At 44.6% G+C, this 22,112-nt stretch overlaps 2 protein-coding genes across 13 annotated transcripts in view; one reads left to right on the forward strand and one right to left on the reverse strand.

Annotated features, from left to right (window-relative positions):
- HDAC5 (histone deacetylase 5) overlaps positions 1 to 8,598 on the forward strand; it is a 98,869-nt gene extending 90,271 nt beyond the window's left edge. For all 5 annotated transcript variants that reach the window (XM_056549043.1, XM_056549046.1, XM_056549044.1 and 2 more), the window contains 2 exons: positions 2,932 to 3,079; positions 4,408 to 8,598. In XM_056549043.1, coding sequence (XP_056405018.1) covers positions 2,932 to 3,079; positions 4,408 to 4,447 — 188 coding nt within the window. In that variant the 3' untranslated portion in view covers positions 4,448 to 8,598. The remainder of the gene's footprint in view (positions 1 to 2,931; positions 3,080 to 4,407) is intronic.
- Positions 8,599 to 17,564: 8,966 nt separating this feature from the next.
- The window catches only part of G6PC3 (glucose-6-phosphatase catalytic subunit 3), a 36,621-nt gene continuing 32,073 nt past the window's right edge, over positions 17,565 to 22,112 (reverse strand). For all 8 annotated transcript variants that reach the window (XM_056548100.1, XM_056548097.1, XM_056548095.1 and 5 more), the window contains 3 exons: positions 21,300 to 21,418; positions 19,479 to 19,620; positions 17,565 to 19,348 (listed from right to left, as the gene is read on the reverse strand). In XM_056548100.1, coding sequence (XP_056404075.1) covers positions 18,988 to 19,348; positions 19,479 to 19,620; positions 21,300 to 21,418 — 622 coding nt within the window. In that variant the 3' untranslated portion in view covers positions 17,565 to 18,987. The remainder of the gene's footprint in view (positions 19,349 to 19,478; positions 19,621 to 21,299; positions 21,419 to 22,112) is intronic.

Genomic DNA, 22,112 nt, shown 5'->3' on the forward strand with positions numbered 1-22,112 from the left:
GGACGTACATTTACGTCCTGTGTATGACCGCGAGCACCCTTCCTTCCTCCGCATCATACACGGCAGGTTCCGGGGACCCGCCCGTAATGGCCGACATCCGCGATCGCACGCATGTCCGCCGTTAACCCCTGAGATGCTATAATCAATACAGATCACTGCATCTGCGGCAGTGCGGTACTTTGATTCAATGATCGGATCGCCCGCAGCGCTGCCGCGGTCATCCGATCATCCAGCATGGCGGCCGGAGGTCCCCTCACCTTGCTCCGGACGTCTCCCGGGGTCTTCTGCTCTGGTCTGAGATCGAGCAGACCAGAGCAGAAGATCACCGATAATACTGAGCGGTGCTGTGTCCTATACATAGCACTACACAGTATTAGCAATCAAACGATTGCTATAGATAGTCTCCTATGGGGACATAAAAAGTGTAAAAAAAAAAAAAAAAAAAGTTGAAAAATGTAAAAATAAAAAGTAAAAAAAAGTGAAAAATCCCCTCCCCCTAATAAAAATGAAAATTGTCCGTTTATTTTTTTGGGGTTCGCCGTACATTTTATGGTAAAATGAGAGGTTTCATTACAAAGTACAATTGGTCACGCAAAAAACAAGCCCTTATATGGGTCTGTAGATGGAAATATAAAAGAGTTATGGATTTTAGAAGGCGAGGAGGAAAAAACGAAAACGCAAAAATAAAATTGGCCTGGTCCTTAAGGTGAAAATGGGCTTGGTCATTAAGGGGTTAAGTAGAGCAGGGTTTCCCAACCGGGGTGCCTCCAGCTGTTGCAAAACTACAACTCCCAGCATGCCCGGACAGCCAACGGCTGTCCGGGCATGCTGGGAGTTGTAGTTTTGCAACAGCTGGAGGCACACTGGTTGGGAAACTGGAGTAGAGGTAAAGCAGAGGAAAGGGTTATACTTTGCATAATCACTCTCTCTTGCATGTATGTATGTTATAGGCGGGAGGTAATTCCTCCATTTTGACGTACATGTAGATCAATGCGATTGCGTGGGCACAGAAGTTGTTCCCACATAATCGTCAGCAGGAGGGCAGCTAAGATTTACAGCTGCCCTCCTGTACTAATGGAATTTTAAAACCTAAAGCGCAGTGATCCGTGTGGATTATACTGCTGAATGGGGAAGGGGTGTAGCTGTCGCCATCCGCCCAGGCATTGCAGTCGCTAGAGCTGGCAGTTTTATTGACAACCCCGGGTTTAGTAATGGTCCGCAGAATTGTCTAGTATTAGTGCCCAAATATGAATGTTCTGTTACATAAACGTATAACAGCACATTTTCACCTTAAAGGGGTACTCCGGTGGGAAAAAAATAAAAATTCTAATCAACAGGTGCCAGAAAGCTAAACAGATTTGTAAATTACTTCTATATAAAAATCTTAATCCTTCCAGTACTTATCAGCTGCTGTATACTACAGAGAAATTTGTGTAGTTCTTTCCAGTCTGACCACAGTGCTCTCTGCTGACACTTCTGTCCATGTCAGGAACTGTCTAGAGCAGGAGCAAATCCCCATAGCAAACCTCTCCTGCTCTGGACAGTTCCTGACATGGACAGAGGTGTCAGCAGAGATCACTGTGGACAGACTGGAAAGAACTACACAACTTCCTCTGGAGCATACAGCAGCTGATAAGTACTGGAAGGATTAAGATTCCTTGGCACCATTTGATTAAAAAAAATTTTTTGCATTATCTATGTCATCAGTGTTTTGGACTGATTTTGGCTAAAAATACAAAGCAAAATACGATGTGATGAACCCAGCCTTAAAGGGGCCGGAGGACCCCTTTAAGGGTTCATCACATCGTAATTTGTATTTTTAGCCAAAATCAGTCCAAAACACAGAAAATGGTGCAAACCTTTGATTATAGTCTGTCACTGTGTTGGTCCCACTCTGGATTTTGGCTAAAATATACTGATCAAAAAATGTGTGAACTGAGCCTTAAGACATAGCTAACGCGGGACCTAAGGATGATATTAGGGACAATGCCAGAACAGCCTTTTTTTTTTTTTTTTTTTAAAAGGAAAATATAAAGTGCAATTCAGCCATTCTTTTTTTTATGGTGTACACCGTGTGGTATAAATTACACAATAACTTTAATCCAGGAATTAAAAAACACAGCTAATTTCTTTCAAAAACCGCTCCCTGTCTGTCTCCAGGTTGGGTGTGGTTTTACAACTTGGCTCCATTCACTTCAATGGAACTGAGCCGCAGAACCACCCCCAGCCTGGAGACAGAGGGGGAGAAGTTTGTGAAAGAAATTAGCTCTGTTTTTCAATTCCTGGATAACCCCTTTAAGGTCATTACAATATGGCTACACACATAAATAATCCACTGCAGATTTCATGTTGTGGATTTATTGCTGCAGATTTAATCAATATAAATGATTACCTGAAATCTACAGCATAAAATATGCAGCACAACTGATTACATATGTGTGACTATACCCTTAAGGTCCTTGCACGGAAAATTTGTTTGTGGAATCAATGGCCAGAATCAGAATCATCCCAAAACCAACTTTTTTTTTTTTTTTTTTTTTCATTTCAAATCGTTCTAGCTGAATGCAATAAGGCAAAATATATAAGTGAATACATGCACTTTGTCCTTTAAGGGGTTGTCTCAAAACATGCTTTCCATGTGGTCTGTTGTTCTGCAAGGCTCCCGACCCCCCCGATCCGCCGACCGCCCCCCCCCCCCCCCCAACTTGAGTCCATGTATGATGTAGACAGCAGTTCAATTCAGTGGCCAGCTTGTCATGTGACCACTGCTGGGGAAATGTTTGCCTAGACGCGGCTGATTACCACAAAATGAGTTTTTTTCATGAAACTGACCCCCGGTCCTTAAGTGGTTAACTGATCCACCAGTAAACTACAGGCATTGACCCATTGGAGGACTGCAATAGACAAAGATGCTTTCTTTATTCCTTATAGGTAAACACTGGAGCTCCTTAAAAAACATTGCGCTAAGCCACTCCTTCTTGGAAGCACAACGGGGTGAGGTGGAGGATGCGGAAACCGTTAGCGCGTTGGCGTCATTATCCGTAGATACAGAGCAAAGCAATACAGACTGTATCTCCAGGTAACAGAGAGGGGCTTCTCCCCAGGCCCCATTCCCAATGCCCAGATGTCCATAGGTTATGTTAGGGAATGCAGCTCAGTCTATTGAAGTTAAATGGTGATGAGTAAATCGATTCTGAACAAACTAGATTCATTCAGAATTTTCCCAAAAATTCTGATTTGTCCAAATCACAATTTTTTGGTAAGTTTCTTTGGACAAATTGGAACTGTGGCAGGATCTCCTTCCGAGTGCCATGCATATCTGTTTCTTTCCCTTACTGGACCAAGTGTTCACTAAGTAGTTTCCTTGGCGCACTAGTGTAGGGAGACAAGGAAACTTAGCAGGAACACCTGTCATTTTTGGAGTCCCTGCTCCTGTACATTCATTAGACACAGATATATGGCGGCTTAGTGTCTTTGTAGCTTCTTACATTTGCTGAGCAGGGCCCTGTGCACCCAGCCCATACAAATCTGGAGGGATGTAGTTGGCCCCAATCTTACGGCTCCACAGAAACTAGAGGAGCAGGGACTTCTTATCTTGACAACAGCCCCACCTCTTGTACAGTAAGCAGTGATGTACTATGCATTGCCGCTTAAAGGGGTACTCCGCCCCGAGACATCTTATCCCCTATCCAAAGGATAGGGGATAAGATGTTTGATCCCGGGGGTCCCGCAGCTGGGACCCCCACGATCTCTGTGCAGCACCCATCGTTCGTTTAAAACAATTGTAGTGGGTGGCCGTGACATCACTGCCACTCCCCCTCGTGATGTCATGCCACGTCCCTTCAATGCAAGTCTACCGCCACACCCCCTCCCATAGATTTGCATTGAGGGGGTGTGGCATGACATCATGAGGGGGCATGGCAGTGAAGTCACAACCCCCCGCCACCCACTCCAATCGTTCGGAAAAAATGTTGTGGGTGTCTCACACTATAAAATACAATGTGTACTGAGGTCGCTGTGTTGCATGATACCCTTCATGCTGAAAAACAGAGAATTTACACGACTGGATACAGCCCTCTAAGTATGCATATACTACTTAATGTAGTACTAAAATATAAATAGCTGATATGGCTACTTTTACTTAAAGTATTTAGGGAATACCCCTTTAACTCCATTCATTTAATGGGAAATGCACTCAGCGAATGTAAGGCTGAATCTGAATCAGCCATTGAATGCTAATAGAATTTGAAGGCCGATTCTAGGGAAACCACCCTAAACGGACTTACCAATTTCTAGTTGCAATACCAGACACAACCCATGGACTAGTTTGGTGCTGTCATGTACAATCCATTTAAGATACAATATTGTGACTGATCAAGGACTAATTCCACTTCTTTGTCCCTGCAGACCATTGGAAGAGCCCATGGAGGAGGAGCCGACGGCCTAACTTCCCTTCCTGGGGACTCCACACACCACAATCCTTTTTTTATTTTCCTTTCTTAGTTTTTGTTATGGTGATCGGTTTATTTTTTCTATAAAAACCAAGAAACAGACAAAAAAAAAAAGAAAGAAAAAAAAAAAAAACACAAGAAAACTCAATGGGTCAGATGTCATGTGTCCCAGCAGGCAAGACTAGCACACCCACCCTCCCTATCCTCGGGGACCCCTCACTTTAGCTTACACGCCCTGCTCTGTCTGGTCTCCTGTTAACACTAAACGCTACTGCCAATGTCTCATCAATCTGTGCCTCGTACACCACCAATGCACGTGCAAGGTCCCTTTAATAGCGCCACCAATCCCAGCGTGTACCCATCACTCATGCCGGCAGCTTTCTTGTGATCCGATCCAACCTGACTGAGGACTAGGAACCAAGAGAATTAACACAATGAATATTTCTTGCCTCATGAAGTGGTTACTTCCAGTGGGTTCAGGATGCACTTTATTTACCCACCGTTAAATTCTGCCATTAATTGCATTCTATATAACCTCCCCCCCCCTTCTCCAAAAAAAAAGGGTTAATTGTCTTCTTTTTGACTACCATTTCTTTTTGTTAATGCAGATTTGTAGCAGGCTTATGGTTTGGAGGTATTGCTGCTTAAACACAGGTAGTAGTAACTATTTTTTCACAAACAGTGCGACCCCAGTCTAGTGGTGGTGTTCGGTATTGCAGCAGATTTACACTGAAATGAATGCTGTTGAGCTGTCATACCATGTACAACCTGTGGACAAGTGTGGCGCTGCTTCTGAAAAAAAAAATAGCCATGTTTCTCATGTTCTGGACACTCTTTATGAAGATTGTCTGTCTATTGTTTCTTGTGACTTGTTGGAAGTATTCACTTGGGTCTACAATTGCGCAAGCAGCATATTTAGCGACTTTTATGCGTCTTTTGATATAGGCAGTTTCACTCTTTTTTCCTACCCTTAGAACTTTTTCTTTTTGACCATGCAGTGGTCACGTATTTATCATTTACAACTTATGTCAAAAGTCGCTATTTTGTGCGCAAAGGTACTTTTTTTAGGTGCAAAGCGACACCACCTACCAGTAAGGCGTGAGAATCACTTCTACCTTCCACAATTCAACATTTAACCCCTTGTGGACGACAGCGTCCCACTCTCCTTCTATGACACACGCAATCAGGAGCTGAGTGCGGGTCATAGCTTGGTGGTCCTGGCCGCTATCTGCCACCAGGACCCATTTCTAATGCCAGACATCATCGATCACTGTGATGCCGGCTTTAACCCCTTAGACACCGCAATCAGATTTGATTGTAGCGTCTAAAATACAAGTAACAATGTCCCAGCAGCTCTGTGAAAGTAAAAAATACCTAACCTGCCAAATTCAGGACCCGGGAAAGTGTCTACTTCCCTCCCTCACAAGTGTCTAGAAAAAGTGTATGTGGTAGAGCTTTTCCCACCACAGCAGAGCTGCGCAAAATTCATCATCCTGCTGCACCTTCTTGAAAAATAAGATGCACATTAGTCAAACCCACCACCCAAATAAACGTGGGGAAATAGCTCTACCGAAGACAGTCTTTCATAAATCTGGGCCATGGTACCTCTCATATAGCTGTCTGTGCTTCGGATGCAAAAATGCTATTTTTCTTTGCTACAAAGAGTTAATGAGGTGTTCCCAATCTGAGGCGCTGAAGGCTGAAACGGCTCCTCGCTCCCCTCTCATCCCTGTCCCTACTTGATTGACAGTCAGCTGAAAGCCAAGCCCTGTTTCTAAATCTCCCTGCTGCGCTGTGCATACAAATTGTGTGAGGTTTGGAAACAGGGCTCGGCTTTCAGTTGACTGCCAATCAAGCAGGGACAGGCATGGGAGGGGGGGGGAAGCAAGAAAACACTTCAGGAGCTTAGGAATGCCTCTTTGACACTTGGCAGAGAAAGTCAAAGCATTTTTCTACTTCATAGAGGCACCAACATATCTCAAAGGTACCATGTGTCTAACAGCTATCTAACAGGGTCAGCAGTTAGGAACGGGACTTGCAGTTGACAGATTCCCTTTTTCAGAATAAAAAAAAACCCACAGCTGTGTTCTTCCAGAAACAGTGCCACTCTTGCTCTGCGTTTGTATGTGGTATTGCATCTCAGCTCTATTGAAGTAAATGGAGCTGAGTTGTGATCCTACATTCATCCTGAGAACAACCTGGTTGTAGAAATACCATAAGAAACACTCAGAAATCTTGGTGTTTTTTTTAAAAGGAATTAAAAACTGAAAAAAAATCGAGCCTTAAAGGGGTACTCCGCTGCTCAGCGTTTGGAACAAACTGTTCTGAACGATGGAGCCGATGCCGGTAGCGCATGATGTCATAGCCCCGCCCCCTCATGACATCACGCCCCGCCCCCTCAATGCAAGTCTATGGAAGGGGGCGTAGATCTCTCTGTAGATCATCATATAAAGATCTTTTAAGCTCGTCTGGTTGGGGGCTGACGAGGCCTGAGAAGTGGCAACATTTCTCACCACTTACCTGTGTTTATGAAGAATATCCTCCAAACATATGCTTCTGGTGGTTGTCCCACAATATTACAAAAGAAGTCTGTAACATGAGGACCCATTTATTTGGGGTACGATCGGTTCTCGCTCAGGGGTGGAATTGATAACAGCTTGATCTTTTGGTTGGTGAAAAATCTATTGTGGGGGAACCTGTTCATGTGCCGGCAGCCTTAGAAAATGGCGGCCACCACTCATTGTTTACACCAAGCATGCTTCAACTTTTACAGATGATCCTGAATCTGAGAACCAGTCAGGACATGGGACTTTGATGTAATCAGAACTATGGAGCTTTATTTCTGCTTCAGCCTATGGCTGACCCTATCTGTAGGTCTTTGATGGGGTTGATTGTTGACTTTTGCATTGGACCCATAGCTTCTGACACATGGATGGGCATACTTCATCATCAAGTCTCCAAGGGACTGAAGAGCTTGGATAATGCCTTCTTACATAGTGGATCCCCAACAAGCTGAACATGAGGGGTGACATTTAGCTGGTGACTATCCACTGTTTTCAGTCAGTGCTGGCAGTACTCCAGAGCAGGATGCTATAATTCTGCTCCAGATATCAGAGAGGATCAAACTTGGAAAACGTCCCCTTCCTCTAAAGAAGACAACCCCTTTAACTCACAAGTCCACCATGTAACAAAATTACCCATCCCACGGCAGTCCCTACAGGGCATCAGAGTCATGCTAAGTGTCCCTCTGCACGTATGTGTGTGTGTATATGTGCATTTTACCCATTTACCATGTAACCGTCCGGGGGTTGACAATGTAACGGTGTACGTATGTGCGTTCGTGTTAATGTGAACATATACACACAGCTCATACAGCTATAGATCGGAGAGGCGTATCCTGCCAAGGACCAAATTGAAACGATTGCGTCTATTGAAGGGTTTCACTTTTGTAAACTTTGAGCTATTTATTGCTTCTCTCTGTAGTTTCACTGCCCTTCCCCTCCCCCGTCCCCGATTCATATATTATGTTAATAATGAAACTCTTTGACTGCTATGCAAGTCGGCCCCTCTATGACACAATGATGTAGCTTTCAGGTGCAGAAACTCTGGTTCCAACAATTTTGGATTTGGTGAGAATTTTTGGGGCTTTTATTGGAAGGCATAACACTACGCAATTGTATGGGCACCTGGGTTTACGTTTAATATGTTGAGATCTATTACCTGTACAGCTATTCCCTAGGATGGGGACACTACCTATTCGGTACATGTATACAGGGTCGGTGCACCGTGAGCCAATGCATTATTTATTATGACGTACCTTTTGTAGAATTTGTATTTCTTTTACATTACATGCTGCAACCACATGACTTCTTGTTTCAGTGACCATCCCTGAAGTGCAAGTTTCCATGGGACGTTCTGTCTCCTATAGCAATAACTTGCAGTTCTAGGACCCACAAGCCTATTTTAGGTCAGTATGGTGGATAGAACTGTGGTCCTGCAGTGCTGGTGTCCTGGGTTCAAATCCAACCAGGGGAACCGTCTGCATAGAGTTTATAAGGTCTCTGTGTATTTGTGTGGTTTTCCTCTCGCACTCCACAAACATACATATAGGTTATAAATAAGTAAATTGGGCCCTACCGCTTTACAGTCAAAGATTGCACAAAAAATAGGAACACTGGTCTATGCCAACCAGAGTTCAAATACATGCACCTATGACTAGAATGCTAATATATAGACCATAACAAACACTAGATTCTTTAAAATATTTGTTAAGACTTAGGGTAGATAATGCAATGCTATGTGTACAGTAACAGCATTTTTCTAATGATGAATGCTAAATAGGGGTTTCAACCACAGGGATCTCCACCATTACCTTAATGGTGGACCCAGAACCAGACAAATGGAGGATTGTGTCTGGAAAGAGTTCACATGGAGTGGTGATAGAGAAAGTACCTTGCTGTTGAGTCTGTGGTACTGGTGACAATAGCTTAGCGCTATCTGGTGAGAGTCCCTATCACCTGTCCAGTGGATAGCTGAAAAAATGCTTAAAGCGGCTATCCAGGAATCGAAACACTGAGATAATTTCTTTCAGAGACCGCTCCCTGTCTGTCTCCAGGTTGAGTGTGGTTCTGCAGCTCAGTTCCTTGAAGTGAATGGAGCCAAATTGTAATACCACATCCTAAGTAGAGATAGACAGGGAGTGGTCTTTGAAAGAAAATAGGTCTGTTTTTTGATTCCTAGATAACCCCTTTAAGACGAGAACACCCCTCTAAAGAACACTTACTTTTCTCAGCACAGTGCAGCTGGGACTCCAAAAAATGTCCTTAAAGGACATCTGCAGCAAAAGACTACTTATCCCCTATCCACAGGATAAGTGTCTGATTGCAGGGGTCTGACCTCTGGGACCCCCGCGATCTCCTGCAGGGGGCTCTGCCGCAGCTCTCCCATGTAGGAGGCGTGCCCGCCGCAGCGTGACGTCATGGCTGACACGCCTCTTCCATGTATCTCTATGGGAGAGATGGGGAGGAAGCGTTCGTTCCTTCCCTGCCTCTCCCATAAAACTGTATGGAGAAGGGGGCGTACCGTCGACCCCAGAGAGATCGATGCTACGCGCTTTACCCGGTCACATAGAGCGGCAAGGCAGGTGCCCGGTTTGGGAAATCGTGGGGGGTCCGACCGCTGGATAGGGGATAAATCGTCTTTTGCTGCAGATGTCCTTTAAATGGTGTTTCTAGGTGAAGTAGGTTTAGTCGAGCACTACAAACTCCAATTCTAAGGAAAATTTAGTAACACTGTGTCCAAGTGATACCTTAAGAACTGTATGCTAGTGGGTGATATTCTACCTACAGAACACCAAGTGAGGTACATTGTATGTAAATAGAGGAACTACTCTATGGTATCACAGGACTCTGTCTTGTTCTGTAAGGCCATGTTCACACGGCAGAATTTCCGTACTCGATTCTGCATTACCGGCACGGAGATTCCTCTGCAGCAGAGTCCCCTGCGAATTCAACTGAACACTGCTGCACTATGCACACTGCGGAATTTCCATGCCAGATGTTTCCAGCACGGAAATTCCTTTTTTCCGTGTCCGATCAAAGAATAAACACATTCATTCTTAGTGCAGAGTCTGCACGGAATACATGGCCATTTGTGAGGAGCAGGAGCATTCCTGTGCGGTCCTAGCGCCGGCATATTATGTCCGGAATGTCCGCACGCAGATTCTCTGTGCGGACATTCCGACGTGTGAAGAGTAGTGAGGCCCAGTCGCTAGATCTGTATGAGTAGTGGGGCCCAATCACAAGATCATTCTTGGATGGTCCCTAAAGAGGGACATGCACTTGTATGGAAGGGGTGGGTTCGGTAGTACAGTAGCATCCACCAACTTACCTTTTATTAGGACTTTAGGTGACATACATCAGTGTATTTCCCAACCAGGATGCCTCCAGCTGTTGCACAACTATAACTCCCAGCATGTCCGGACAGCCGAAGGCTGTCCGGACATGCTGGGAGTTATAGTTGTGCAACAGCTGGAGGCATCCTGGTTGGGAGACACTATATAGTAATCAATAGAGAGCTGCAGTGAGATATGACCGCGGAGGAGTTTTAGGCTAATTTCCATGCTTCCGCTCAGATTTGATTGGTTACTGCGTGCAATGCTCGCGCCATACTTTATACTGGCGGCCCAGGATTTCGATCCCAAGTGCAATATCGGCACCGCAAATGGATTCTCAACATATTAAATAAGAGATGTTGCCATGGACCTTTGTTTACAGTGTACTTGTTCTTACCGAGGCCAGAAGTTTTCGGAATGAGGGGGGGGGGGGGGGGGGGGTCTAGAATCAGGTGCGGGTGGATATACCTTTACAAAATGATGTCTTAAGGCTTCGACTCCTCTAACCATCACACGCAGTGGACTTGTGCAACTGTCTTGTAATTTGTTGTGTAAATAAATATATATATTTTTTCTAAATTAATAAAGAAAACCTCACATGTTGTTCGGCAGTATTATGTGCAGAGTCGGGGGCTCTGGGTGGACCCCCTTAAAGGCTGGTCCACCGTAAACTCCCTTTTTTTTGTGTGTCTCTTTGTCTCCCTCACATGCTGTGGGTATGAATTTTCATCTGAGTATTTTGTAATATGTCCTGTTTGTCCTTGTATAAATAAAAATGTGCTCAGACTTGCAGGAAACACTGTGGCTGATACTTATTTGATTAATGCTACATAGGTGTATAATGGGTTTAATGGAAAGTTGTGTTTTTTTTTGTTTGTTTTTTAGCAAAATCTCTGTTTGCAGTCATTTAAATGGTCACTGTCAGATATAAAAACTTTTTACCGTATTTTTCACCCTATAGGACGCTCCGGCATATAAGACGCACCCAATTTTAAATGAGGAAAATCTAGAATACAATGTAAAGTATAGGTCAAAGTGATCTTCAACCAGCGGATCTCCAGATGTTGCAAAACTACAACTCCCAGCATGCTAGGACAGCCGTTGGCTGTCCGGGCATGCCAGGAGTTGTAGTTTTGCAACATCTGGAGGTCCGCAGGTTGAAGACCACTGGTATTGGAGGTAATACTCACGTGTCCCCGTCGCTCTGGACCCGTCACCGTTGCCCTGGATGTCGCCCTCCATCGCTGTCGCCACGTCCCAGGGGTGTCCCCGTCGCTCCGGACCAGTCACCGCTGCCCTGGATGTCTCCCTCCATCGCTGTCGACGCGTCCCCAGGGTGTCCCCGTCGCTCTGGAACGTCTCTGCTGCCCGGTATTCTTGCTCTCAGTCGACGCCATCACATAGCTACGCACCCCGCTCCTATTAGATGACGGGGCGGCGTGCGCGACGACGACGAAGGAGAGCGCCGACCATGCAGGGGATCCCGGCACAGAGCAGACACCGAGGAGGCAGGTAAGGTCCCTCCCGGTGCAGCCAGGTTAGTGTCACTTTCCCTTCAGACGCGGCAGTCAGCTTTGATTGCTGCGTCTGAAGGGTTAATACAGGGCATCACCGCGATCGGTGATGTCCTGTATTAGCCGCGGGTCCCGGCCGTTGATGGCCGCAGGGACCGCCGCGATAGGTGTGTATTCGCCGTATAAGACGCACCAACTTTCCCCCCCCCCCCCCCCAGTTTTGGTGAAGAAAAAGTGCGTCTTATACGGCGAAAAATACGGTATATATTGTACATCCTGGCAAAACAATAGTTTTTCTAATATACTGCCTTTAAATTTTTTTTCACATTTTATTAAAGAAAACTGCCTTTGAAAATCCCACCACTAGGGGTCACCATACCTCCTGGGACACTGGTGAGTCCTGCAGCAGCATCCGCTTGTCCAAGGGTCATGGACACAATGGCTGATTGACAAGGCTGAAGGAGGAACACAGCCTGCAGCAATACTGCTGTAACACAGAGTTTTACCAAATATGTGCCTTCAGCTGTTGCAAAACTACAGCTCCAAGCATGTCCGGACAATCAAAAAATGTCTGGGCATGCTGGGAGTTGTAGTTTTGTAAAAGCTGGAGGTACACAGCTTAAAGCAACACTGCTGTAAAAAAAAGTTATCCAAACACTGTACATCCAACTATTTCAAAACTACAACATTACAGGACTGCATAAGGATGACATACAGGAATGACATAGGAACGAAAAGAACTGATAGAAAATGCATGCATAAAAAAACACTGTACTTTTAGCACTAAACCTTTGCACTCATTTAGGAAGATCAAAGTTACACACTTACCTATTGTCTTTGGTGGTAGAGTACAGGCAATCTCCAATAATCGTGTGTGTGTGTGTGTGCATCATAAATCCAGAGAGGAAAGGGTTACATCCAGGCTTGCTCCTAGAGCAGTGAGTCAGCAGAGTGAAGGAGGGGAAGAGTCATCACAGTGCAGGCAAGAGAGGGACACGCCCCCTCCCTCTGGGAAGATGAAAAAGGCAGTGGGCAGCTCAAATATGCTATTTTTTTTTGTGAAATATCGGTGAAAGATATATTATAATTACATGTACATGATCAGGATTAGGTAGAGTAAAATAACATTTTTTTTTTTTTTTTTTTTGGGATCTGACAGGTATGTTTTAAGGCAAACACCCTGGTCTTGTGATCACACTGGTACAAGGAGCTGTGAACCTCTATGATCATCACAGAGTCTAGACCCATAGCTATGACAGATTCTGTACACAGTGATGTAACCTAGTGAATGACTGCAAGCAGAGATCTTGAAGAATTGATACAAAAAGTCTATTGGAAAATTTACATTATACACATAACTTTTATTTGCTTAAACCAAAATACTCCTTTAAAATGTACCTGTCTGCCCCAGGCTTACTCTTTAGCTGGTGCTGATCCTGTCGGTGTGCTTAAGTCCTGGCTTTTATCTTTTTTTATGGCTCCTAATTCCCTTGTTTATGTTGCTCACACAGCATTCAGTTCACCAAGGAGGAGGGGACCGGTCCTTGCTTGTTGTCTTATCTCATGTGGGAACCTTCATCCTCACTCTTTGTAGCTGACAATTGGCTGCTCTGTGACACATCCCGACTCACACAGCAAGCTGATTGACAAGCCAGGACCCTGCACAGAGTCTTGCTTGTCCTCCTCACACTTCTTGTATTTTGTCTCAGTAAAGAGACACGCAGGCAATAGCTTCAGGGACAAGAATGTGCTCTGGACAGTGGAGAAACCCCTAGCTGTAAGAAGTATGAAGCATTTTTTCACCCAAAAATATCCACCAATGTACACTGCTCAAAAAAATAAAGGGGACACTTAAAGGAGTACTCCGGCGCACACTTTTTTCCTTCTATCCCGTCCGGGCTGCAAAATAAAAGAAAACACACTTTCTCTTACCTGCCAACGAGCCCCCGGAGCTCCGGTACACTCCGGTACAGGTGTTCGGTCCCCGGGCTGTATTCTTCTTACTTCCGGTTAGCCCGGCACGTCACACGGAGCTTCAGCCCATCACCGGCCGCAGCGATGTCCCGCCTCGGCTGGTGATAGGCTGAAGCTCTGTGTGACGTGCCGGGCTAACCGGAAGTAAGAAGAATACAGCCCAGGGACCCAACACCTGTACCGGAGTTCCGGGGGCTCGTTGGCAGGTAAGAGAAAGTGTGTTTTCTTTTATTTTGCTCCTACTCCTTTAACCAACACAATGTAATTCCAAGTCAATCACACTTGTGTGAAATCACACTGTCCACTCAGGAAGCAACACTGATTGACAATCAATTTCACATGGAACAGACAACAGGTGGAAATGATGAGCAATAAGCAAGACACCCCCAATAAAGGAGTGGTTCTGCAGGTGATGACCACTGACCACTTCTCAGTTCCCATGCTACCTGGCCAATGTTTTGGTAGCTTTTGAATGCTGGCGGTGCTTTCACTCTAGTGGTAGCATGAGACGGAGTCTACAACCCACACAAGTGGCTCAGGTAGTGCAGCTCATCCAGGATGGCACATCAATACGAGCTGTGGCAAGAAGGTTTGCTGTGTCTGTCAGTGTAGTGTCCAGAGCATGGAGGCGCTACCAGGAGACAGGCCAGTACATCAGGAGACGTGGAAGAGGCCGTAGGAGGGCAACAACCCAGCAGCAGAAACGCTACCTCCACCTTTGTGCAAGGAGGAGCAGGAGGAGCACTGCCAGAGCCCTGCAAAATGACCTCCAGCAGGCCACAAATGTGCATGTGTCCACTCAAACGGTCAGACACAGGCTCCATGAGGGTGGTATGAGGGCCCAACGTGTGGTTTTCCACTTTGATTTTGAGTGTGACTCCATATCCAGACCTCCATGGGTTGATAAATTTGATTTCCATTGGTAATTTTTGTGTGATTTTGTTGTCAGCACATTCATCTATGTAAAGACGAAAGTATTTCATACGATTAGTTCATTCATTCAGATCTAGGATGTGTTATCTTAGTGTTCCCTTTATTTTTTTGAGCAGTGTATATTACAAATATACAAATAATGTTATTATCCACCTTATATAAAGATTTTTTGCAAATGCCATTGCCCATTTAAAGGATTTATTCCAGGGTTAAAACTTATCATGTAGCCACAGAATAGGTTATAACTTGCCGATTGGTTTGGTCCCATCTGACGGGACCCCATTGATTTTGAGAACAGAGGTATCTTGTCTCCTAGGGAAGTGGAGCAACAACATGCACACTCCCAGTTAACCATACACAGGAGATCCTCCATGGGTTGATAAATTTGACTTCCATTGATAATTTTTGTGTGATTTTGTTGAGAAAGTTAAACAGATTTGTAAATCACTTCTATTAAATAAACAATCCTTCCAGTACTTTTTAGGGGCTGTATACTAAAGAGAAATCCACATGACCTCTGCTGTCCATTTTAGGAACTGTCCAGAGAAGCATATGTTTGCTATGGGGATTTTCTCCTGCTCTGGATAGTTCCTAAAATGGACAGCAGAGGTCAGCAGAGAGCACTGGGGTCAGGACATCACAGGAAATGCATTTCTTTTTTGGATTTCTCTTTAGTATACAGCCCCTAAAAAGTACTTGAAGGATTAAGATTTTTTAATAGAAGTGATTTACAAATCTGTTTAACTTTCTGGCACCAGTTGATTTAAAAAAAAAAAAAAAAAAAAGTGATTTACAAATCAGCCCACATTATCATACTCTTGGGATCACTACTATCTGTACTCCTGTCTCCAATATCTAAGTTTTACAGTGACTGCCACCTGTCAATCTTAATTGCTCCCAGCGCGCGCTGGAGAGACACGAGGAGAGCACCGGAACCACCATCCAAGCGGTGCAGCCGCAGCGCTGCAGTCCCCCGATTCCAGGCCCAGTACAATATTCACCACTCGTACCGGGAGACGGCCGAGTCTCCGAACGGTGAGCTCTCCTGCTAAGAGAGCCGGCACGGAGACTGCCAGGAGGAGCCACGCGGGGATCATATACACGTACCGGAGACATCACTGCATTAACCGGAGAGTCCATCATGGCACCCGTGCAGCAGACGCCCGGACCGGTGAGCATACCTTACCCATTCATATACCGCAGAGCCGTGAATTGTTATCTGTACAGAGCCGTGCATTATTACAGAACATTCCATTCTAACTGATACAAAGTAGCTTGATCTGATTTGTTACTTTGGAGAACTTGTTACATAAAGCTGCTGAGAATAATTGATCGGTATTGCTATCTCTTGCTCCAGATACATACGAGAGACTGAATCTTCTGCTATACTAGTTTCATTGCTAGAGGCTGATTTGGAGTTTTTTGTCCATCGATTCTCACCATATACTTGGATGAACTTTTGTGAACTTTATGAGAATTTTTGGTGTTGATCCACACCGACAATATTTATTTCTATTATTTATTGGAGTGATCCCAGAGGTTTTTCTTAATATATGCATTTATGTTTTTTATGATACTTTTTATATTATGATTGTCTAACATTTTATATATGATTCCTGTACACCTGCAAGGGCCCTGTGGGTAGCCAGGCATCACCTAATATTTGATACATTTTATACCATTTATTCTAATAACCATTACTCCATATATCCATGACCTTGAGCCCCATTTTTTATATTTTATTGTCTGATTTACAAATCTGTTTAACTTTCTGGCACCAGTTGATTTAAAAAAAAAAAAAAAAAAAAGTTTTCCACGGGAGTACCCCTTTAAGGCATGCTATATTACTGAGGCATTTTACTAAAACAATTGTTTCTAGGAGGCAATATATGGTGCCATATGGGTGTTTATGGATCTGCAATACGGACCCATAGGAACTCTGTTTGCCCGCATGGATGGACAGTAAAATGGAAAGCAAAAATGTTCCTGTGTCTGTACCCTTAGGTTCCTCAACTGCTGCATTTTGGATACTAAGGCAGGGTTCACACTAAACTAATATGGACACATTTTTGCATCTGCATTACAAGTCCCAGCCTGATGACTGGTTTGATGACTCGAACTGACTGTCACTAAAATCCCACTCCCCCAACCCCTTACTAATAGGAACCTGGAAGATAGATGACGTTATTTGCAGGGTCTGTCCACTGGATGAACAACGGAGCCGCTACTTTAGAAAAGAAAATTACCTGTAAACCATTCTATCTCCTCATTTAGAGTCTATGAATATCTTATTATCTCCGCTTCCTAGACCCGGTGAGTGCTATAAGGTTTCATATAGGGGTTATGCTTAGTTTTTTGGTAGGTTTTGAGTGGTGTAAGGCTTGCTATAATTTTTGGGGAGTTTTGACTTTTTTTTTTACACTTTATCATTGTCAGGTGTTTAGGAGTTTGAAATGGTGCAAACATGTGCCCATATTCATACAGCATCTGGTCGCTATTTTGCTTACATATACAGTAAAAAGAAAAAAATATTTGATTCCCTGGTGATTTTGTTTGTTTGCCCATTGACAAAGAAATTAGAGATGAGCGAACTTACAGTAAATTCGATTCGTCATGAACTTCTCGGCTCGGCAGTTGATGACTTTTCCTGCATAAATTAGTTCAGCTTTCAGGTGCTCCCATGGGCTGGAAAAGGTGGATACAGTCCTAGGAGACTCTTTCCTAGGACTGTATCCACCTTTTCCAGCCACCGGAACTCCTGAAAGCTGAACTAATTTATGCAGGAAAAGTCATCAACTGCCGAGCCGAGAAGTTCATGACGAATCGAATTTACTGTAAATTCACTCATCTCTAAAAGAAATTATCAGTCTATAATTTTAATCGTCATTTATTTAAAGAAGAAGTCCAGCACAAAGCAATTTATCTCCTATCCTGCGGATAGGGGATAAATGTCTGATCGCTGGGGGTCCCCCCCCCCCGATCTCCTGTACATGGCCCTGGCTCTGTGCTGCTAGAGCATGTTTCATACCCAGCAGGTCAGCTGGTACAAACACACACCCTCCATTCATCTCTATGGGGGAGGCGGAGACACCGCGTTCCTTTGTCTCTCTCTCTCATAGAGATGAATGGAGGGGGCGTGATTATACAAGCTGACTTGTTGTGCAAGATACGTCACACACAGCAGCTCAGCAGGGGCAGAGTTGGGGCCCAGTACAGACATTTAGAAATAAAATTTTAAAAAATCAAGAATAATAATTTTTTAGTTATAAATTGATATCAATTTGATCCCCTATCAGCAAGATTTTTGTCTCCCACATTTCTTTTATACAGGTAACAAGCTGAGATTAGGCGGGAGTGCTCCTAAGCTCAGCTTGTTACCTTTATAAAAGACACCTGTCCACAGAAGCAATCAGATTCCAAACTCTCCACCAAGACCACCTTGCTGTCCAAGGATGTCAGGGACAAGATTGTAGACCTACACATGGCTGGAATAGGCTACAAGACCATCGCCAAGCAGTTGTTGAGAAGTTAACAACAATTGGTGCGATTGCTTGAAAATTTAAGAAACACAAAATAACTATCAATCTAAAGTTTGCCAATGAACATCTGAATGATTTAGAGAAGAACTGGGTGCAAGTGTTGTGGTCAGGTGAGACCAAATTTTAGCTATTTGGCATCAATTCAACTCACCCATGTTTGGAGGAGGAGAAATGCTGCCTACGACCCCCAAAAAACACCATCCCCACTGTCACACATGGAGGTGGAAATGTTATGCTTTTGGGGTGTTTTTTGCTAAGGAAATGGGACAAATTCACTGCATGAAAGGGTTGATGGATGGGGCCATGTACTGTCGAATCATGGGTGAGAACCTCCTTCCCACAGACAGGGCAGGGCAGGGGCCGCTCTGTGCCTGATGACTGGCGATGCAGGGGCCAGAGGATCATGACATCACAGCCCCGCCCCTCGTGACATCAAGCCCTGCCCCCTCAATGCTAGTCTACGGGAGGGGCATGATGGCTGCCACGCCCCTCCCATAGACTTGCAATGAGGGGGCCTGGCGTGACATCACAAGGGGGCGTGGCCGACCCCTGCATCGAGCACACATAGTTTGGTCAGTGGACTACCCCTTTAAAAAAAAAAAGAAAGGAACAAATTCAAGTACAGGTTTCTAGCACAATGTAACATACAGATCATTTCCCGAGCACAGACAGCCGGGGTTACCTCAGTCTCTTTTCTGCACAGTTACTGAGTCCAATCCCCTCACAATATAGGGGGACAGAATAATGACAGTGAGGGGACAGAGGCAATAGCGCAAAAAGTTCAGCAGGTAGTAGAGCAGGGCAGGGGATATTGGGAGTGGCAGCGCTTGCTGAATCTTCAGGAAGAGAAAAGATAGCAGCAGACTAAGGCCTCTTTGGCGCCAGCTTGGAGTGTCTGTGTACAGTCTACGGAAGAGTGGGCAGTGCAGGGCAAATCCCAGTCCTAGAGCATTTCCTGCGCTCCTGGTCACCGATGAGAACGGTCTGGATTCAGGGTGTATCCACTCTTTCTTTGTACACCATTTATTGGCCAGATGGATCGACCTAGCACCAGGGAATAAAAAAATAATAATAATTCATAATAATATAGAATGGATACTGTCAGTCATGGTAGATGATCATAATCGCTGTGTCCATATGCTGTGTTTATACTATAAGTAAAGGTTATACTCACCATGACAGATCCACTCCGAATGCACTTATTCCCCAGTATATAATAAGAGCCCCAAAAAGAAGACCCAATGAAGACAGTACGAAAAAGCCAAAACTGCGGTCATGGGGAGAGTAACGCTGCAGGACGAATCCTAAGAGGACCCCTAGAGGACAGATAAATGGAGTCTAATTACCTTTATCTTATCATTGGATTACAGTATAATAGGAGGAGCCAGCACGGACTATGCATTTTTATGAAGGCTGGGTGACTATGTCAGAAACTTAGGGGAGATTTATCAAAACCTGTCCAGAGGAAAACTTGCTGAGTTGCCCATAGCAACCAATCAGATCGCTGCTTTCATTTTTGAAAAGTCCTCTGAATAATGAAAGCAGCAATCTGATTGGTTGCTATGGGCAACTCAGCAACTTTTCCTCTGGACAGGTTTTAATAAATCTCCCCCTCAGTGTTCACATTAGCATCAAGGTTATAAAAGAAACCATGACAGCGCTGGATCCATCAAACAATGGACACCATTGTTTAAAGGGGTACTCTGCCAACATACATCTTATCTCCTATTCACAGGATAGGGGATAAGATGCCTGATCGCGAGGGTCCCGCTGCTGGAACCCCCCGCGATCTCCGTGCAGCAAACAGTATGTTTAGAACGCTGGGTTTCTGCGGCCGGAGACATGAAGTCACGCCACTCCCCTTCATTCATGTCTATGGGAGGGGGCATGATGAGAGAGGGAACCCCGTGTTTCATCCTATCCCCATCCTTTGGATAAGGGATAAGGATGTCTGTGGGCGGAGTACCCCTTTATTGACTCTATTGACTTACAATTGGTTTACTGGGGTTTTGTTGTGTTGTCTGTAGTCTTGGCAGAAGATTAGCACTGCATGCTGAAGTACGCGCCCTATGAAACCTCTGACATTAGTATGAACAGTAAGGACAAAAGACAAAAAGAAAAACCACACAGACGCCTAATGCATTATCTCAAGGTATCAATTAGATTAGGAAAGGTGGTAAATATTGTGCTCATCCCGATAAAAGGGGTACAGATGAATGGAGGTATCCGGGGGGGTATCAGTAGGGAAGTGGAAGCCGGTGCAGGGCTATCCACAATGCATACAGTCGGATAAGTGGAAAAAACCCTCTTTAGGCGCTGCTTCTCCCGATGGATACACTCGAGTCAGATAGTCGATTAAAAGAGGATTTTTATTTAGACCAATGACGTGTTTCGGGTATTTACCCTTCCTCAGATTGGTGTCCCAATCTGAGGAAGGGTAAATACCCGAAAAGCATCATTGGTCTAAATAAAAATCATCTTTTAATCGACTGACTCGAGTGTATCCATCTAGCCTCTGTACCTTGATAAAGTTGGTTCATCCAACGAAACGTCGGGCAGCGGAGGGCTATTCATATTTTAACTAGCAGCTTACAGTGCTTCTCTATCTATATAGTGGCATCCGCAGATTAGTGCTATAAAAGCACAATATCATTACCCAAGAAGTTATAGGGTGCTAACATACGATTCAAGCAACTACTAGCTGTGCTTTTAGATCACTATACCGGAGCTCATATATTTTAAATGACTTAATAAAATTTAGTTTTAAGGGGGGTTTCTAGTTTAGGGTTAACCCCTTGGGGGGCGACCCCTAAAGGTTGTTGTCACATATCCATCGGGAGAAGCAGCGCCTAAAGAGGCATTTTCCACTTATCCGACTATTACTATGAACACACCCTTATAGCCACAAAACTGCGGTAAATGGCTGCCATAACATGCACAAAGTGGTGAGATTCAGGCGCAGAATTACTAAAACAGCCTCCATGATAACACTTACCTGTAAGAATCCCAGCAACAACCTGGTGAGGGAAGTGTGCGAGGATAATGAGTCTGGAGACCGCAATCCCCACCATCAATACACTGTACAATATCAGTGGAAGAGTCCGGATCATGCCCCTAAATAAGAGACAAAAGAAACCCTGCCAGTATTAGTGCCAATGTTCTCACTTAGAATTTCAGGGGTATACATGACTGATAACTAAACCCAAAACAAAGTTTTCCACTTACAATGCATTCGGAAAAATCTTCAGACTCTTTACTTCACATTTTGTTATGTTGCAGCCTTGCGCTAAATAAAAAATAACCCCCCCCCCATCATTCTACACTCAGTACCCCATAATGAGAATGTGCAAACGAATTGCATAATTGCAATACCATGTGACATTTTTACAGCAATTTTTGTCATTCGCAAAAACGCATTCAGTAATCAACCACAACATGTGACCACAAAGCCTATAATGCAGAAAAAATGTGTAAAAAAAAAAAAAATGCCGTGAAAATTCAACGTATGAACACAGCCTAGAGACGTCAAACCTAATAAAACACCTTAAAGGGGTATTCCGGGCAAAAACATTTTATCCCCTATCCAAAGGATAGGGGATAAGATGTCTGATCGCGGGGGCCCCGCTGCTGAGACCCCCCGTGATCTCCCTGCAGCACCCGCTTTCTATGCGGGTGCTTAATCTCCAGTTTTGTAAACCCTCTGGGTTTCCGGGACTGGGGACGTGACGTCACGCCCCCTCCATTCATGTCTATGGGAGGGGGCGTGACGACAGTCACGCCCCCTCCCATAGACATGAATGGAGGGGGT

Source organism: Hyla sarda, chromosome 12, assembly GCF_029499605.1.
Source record: "Hyla sarda isolate aHylSar1 chromosome 12, aHylSar1.hap1, whole genome shotgun sequence".
Taxonomy (NCBI): domain Eukaryota; kingdom Metazoa; phylum Chordata; class Amphibia; order Anura; family Hylidae; genus Hyla; species Hyla sarda.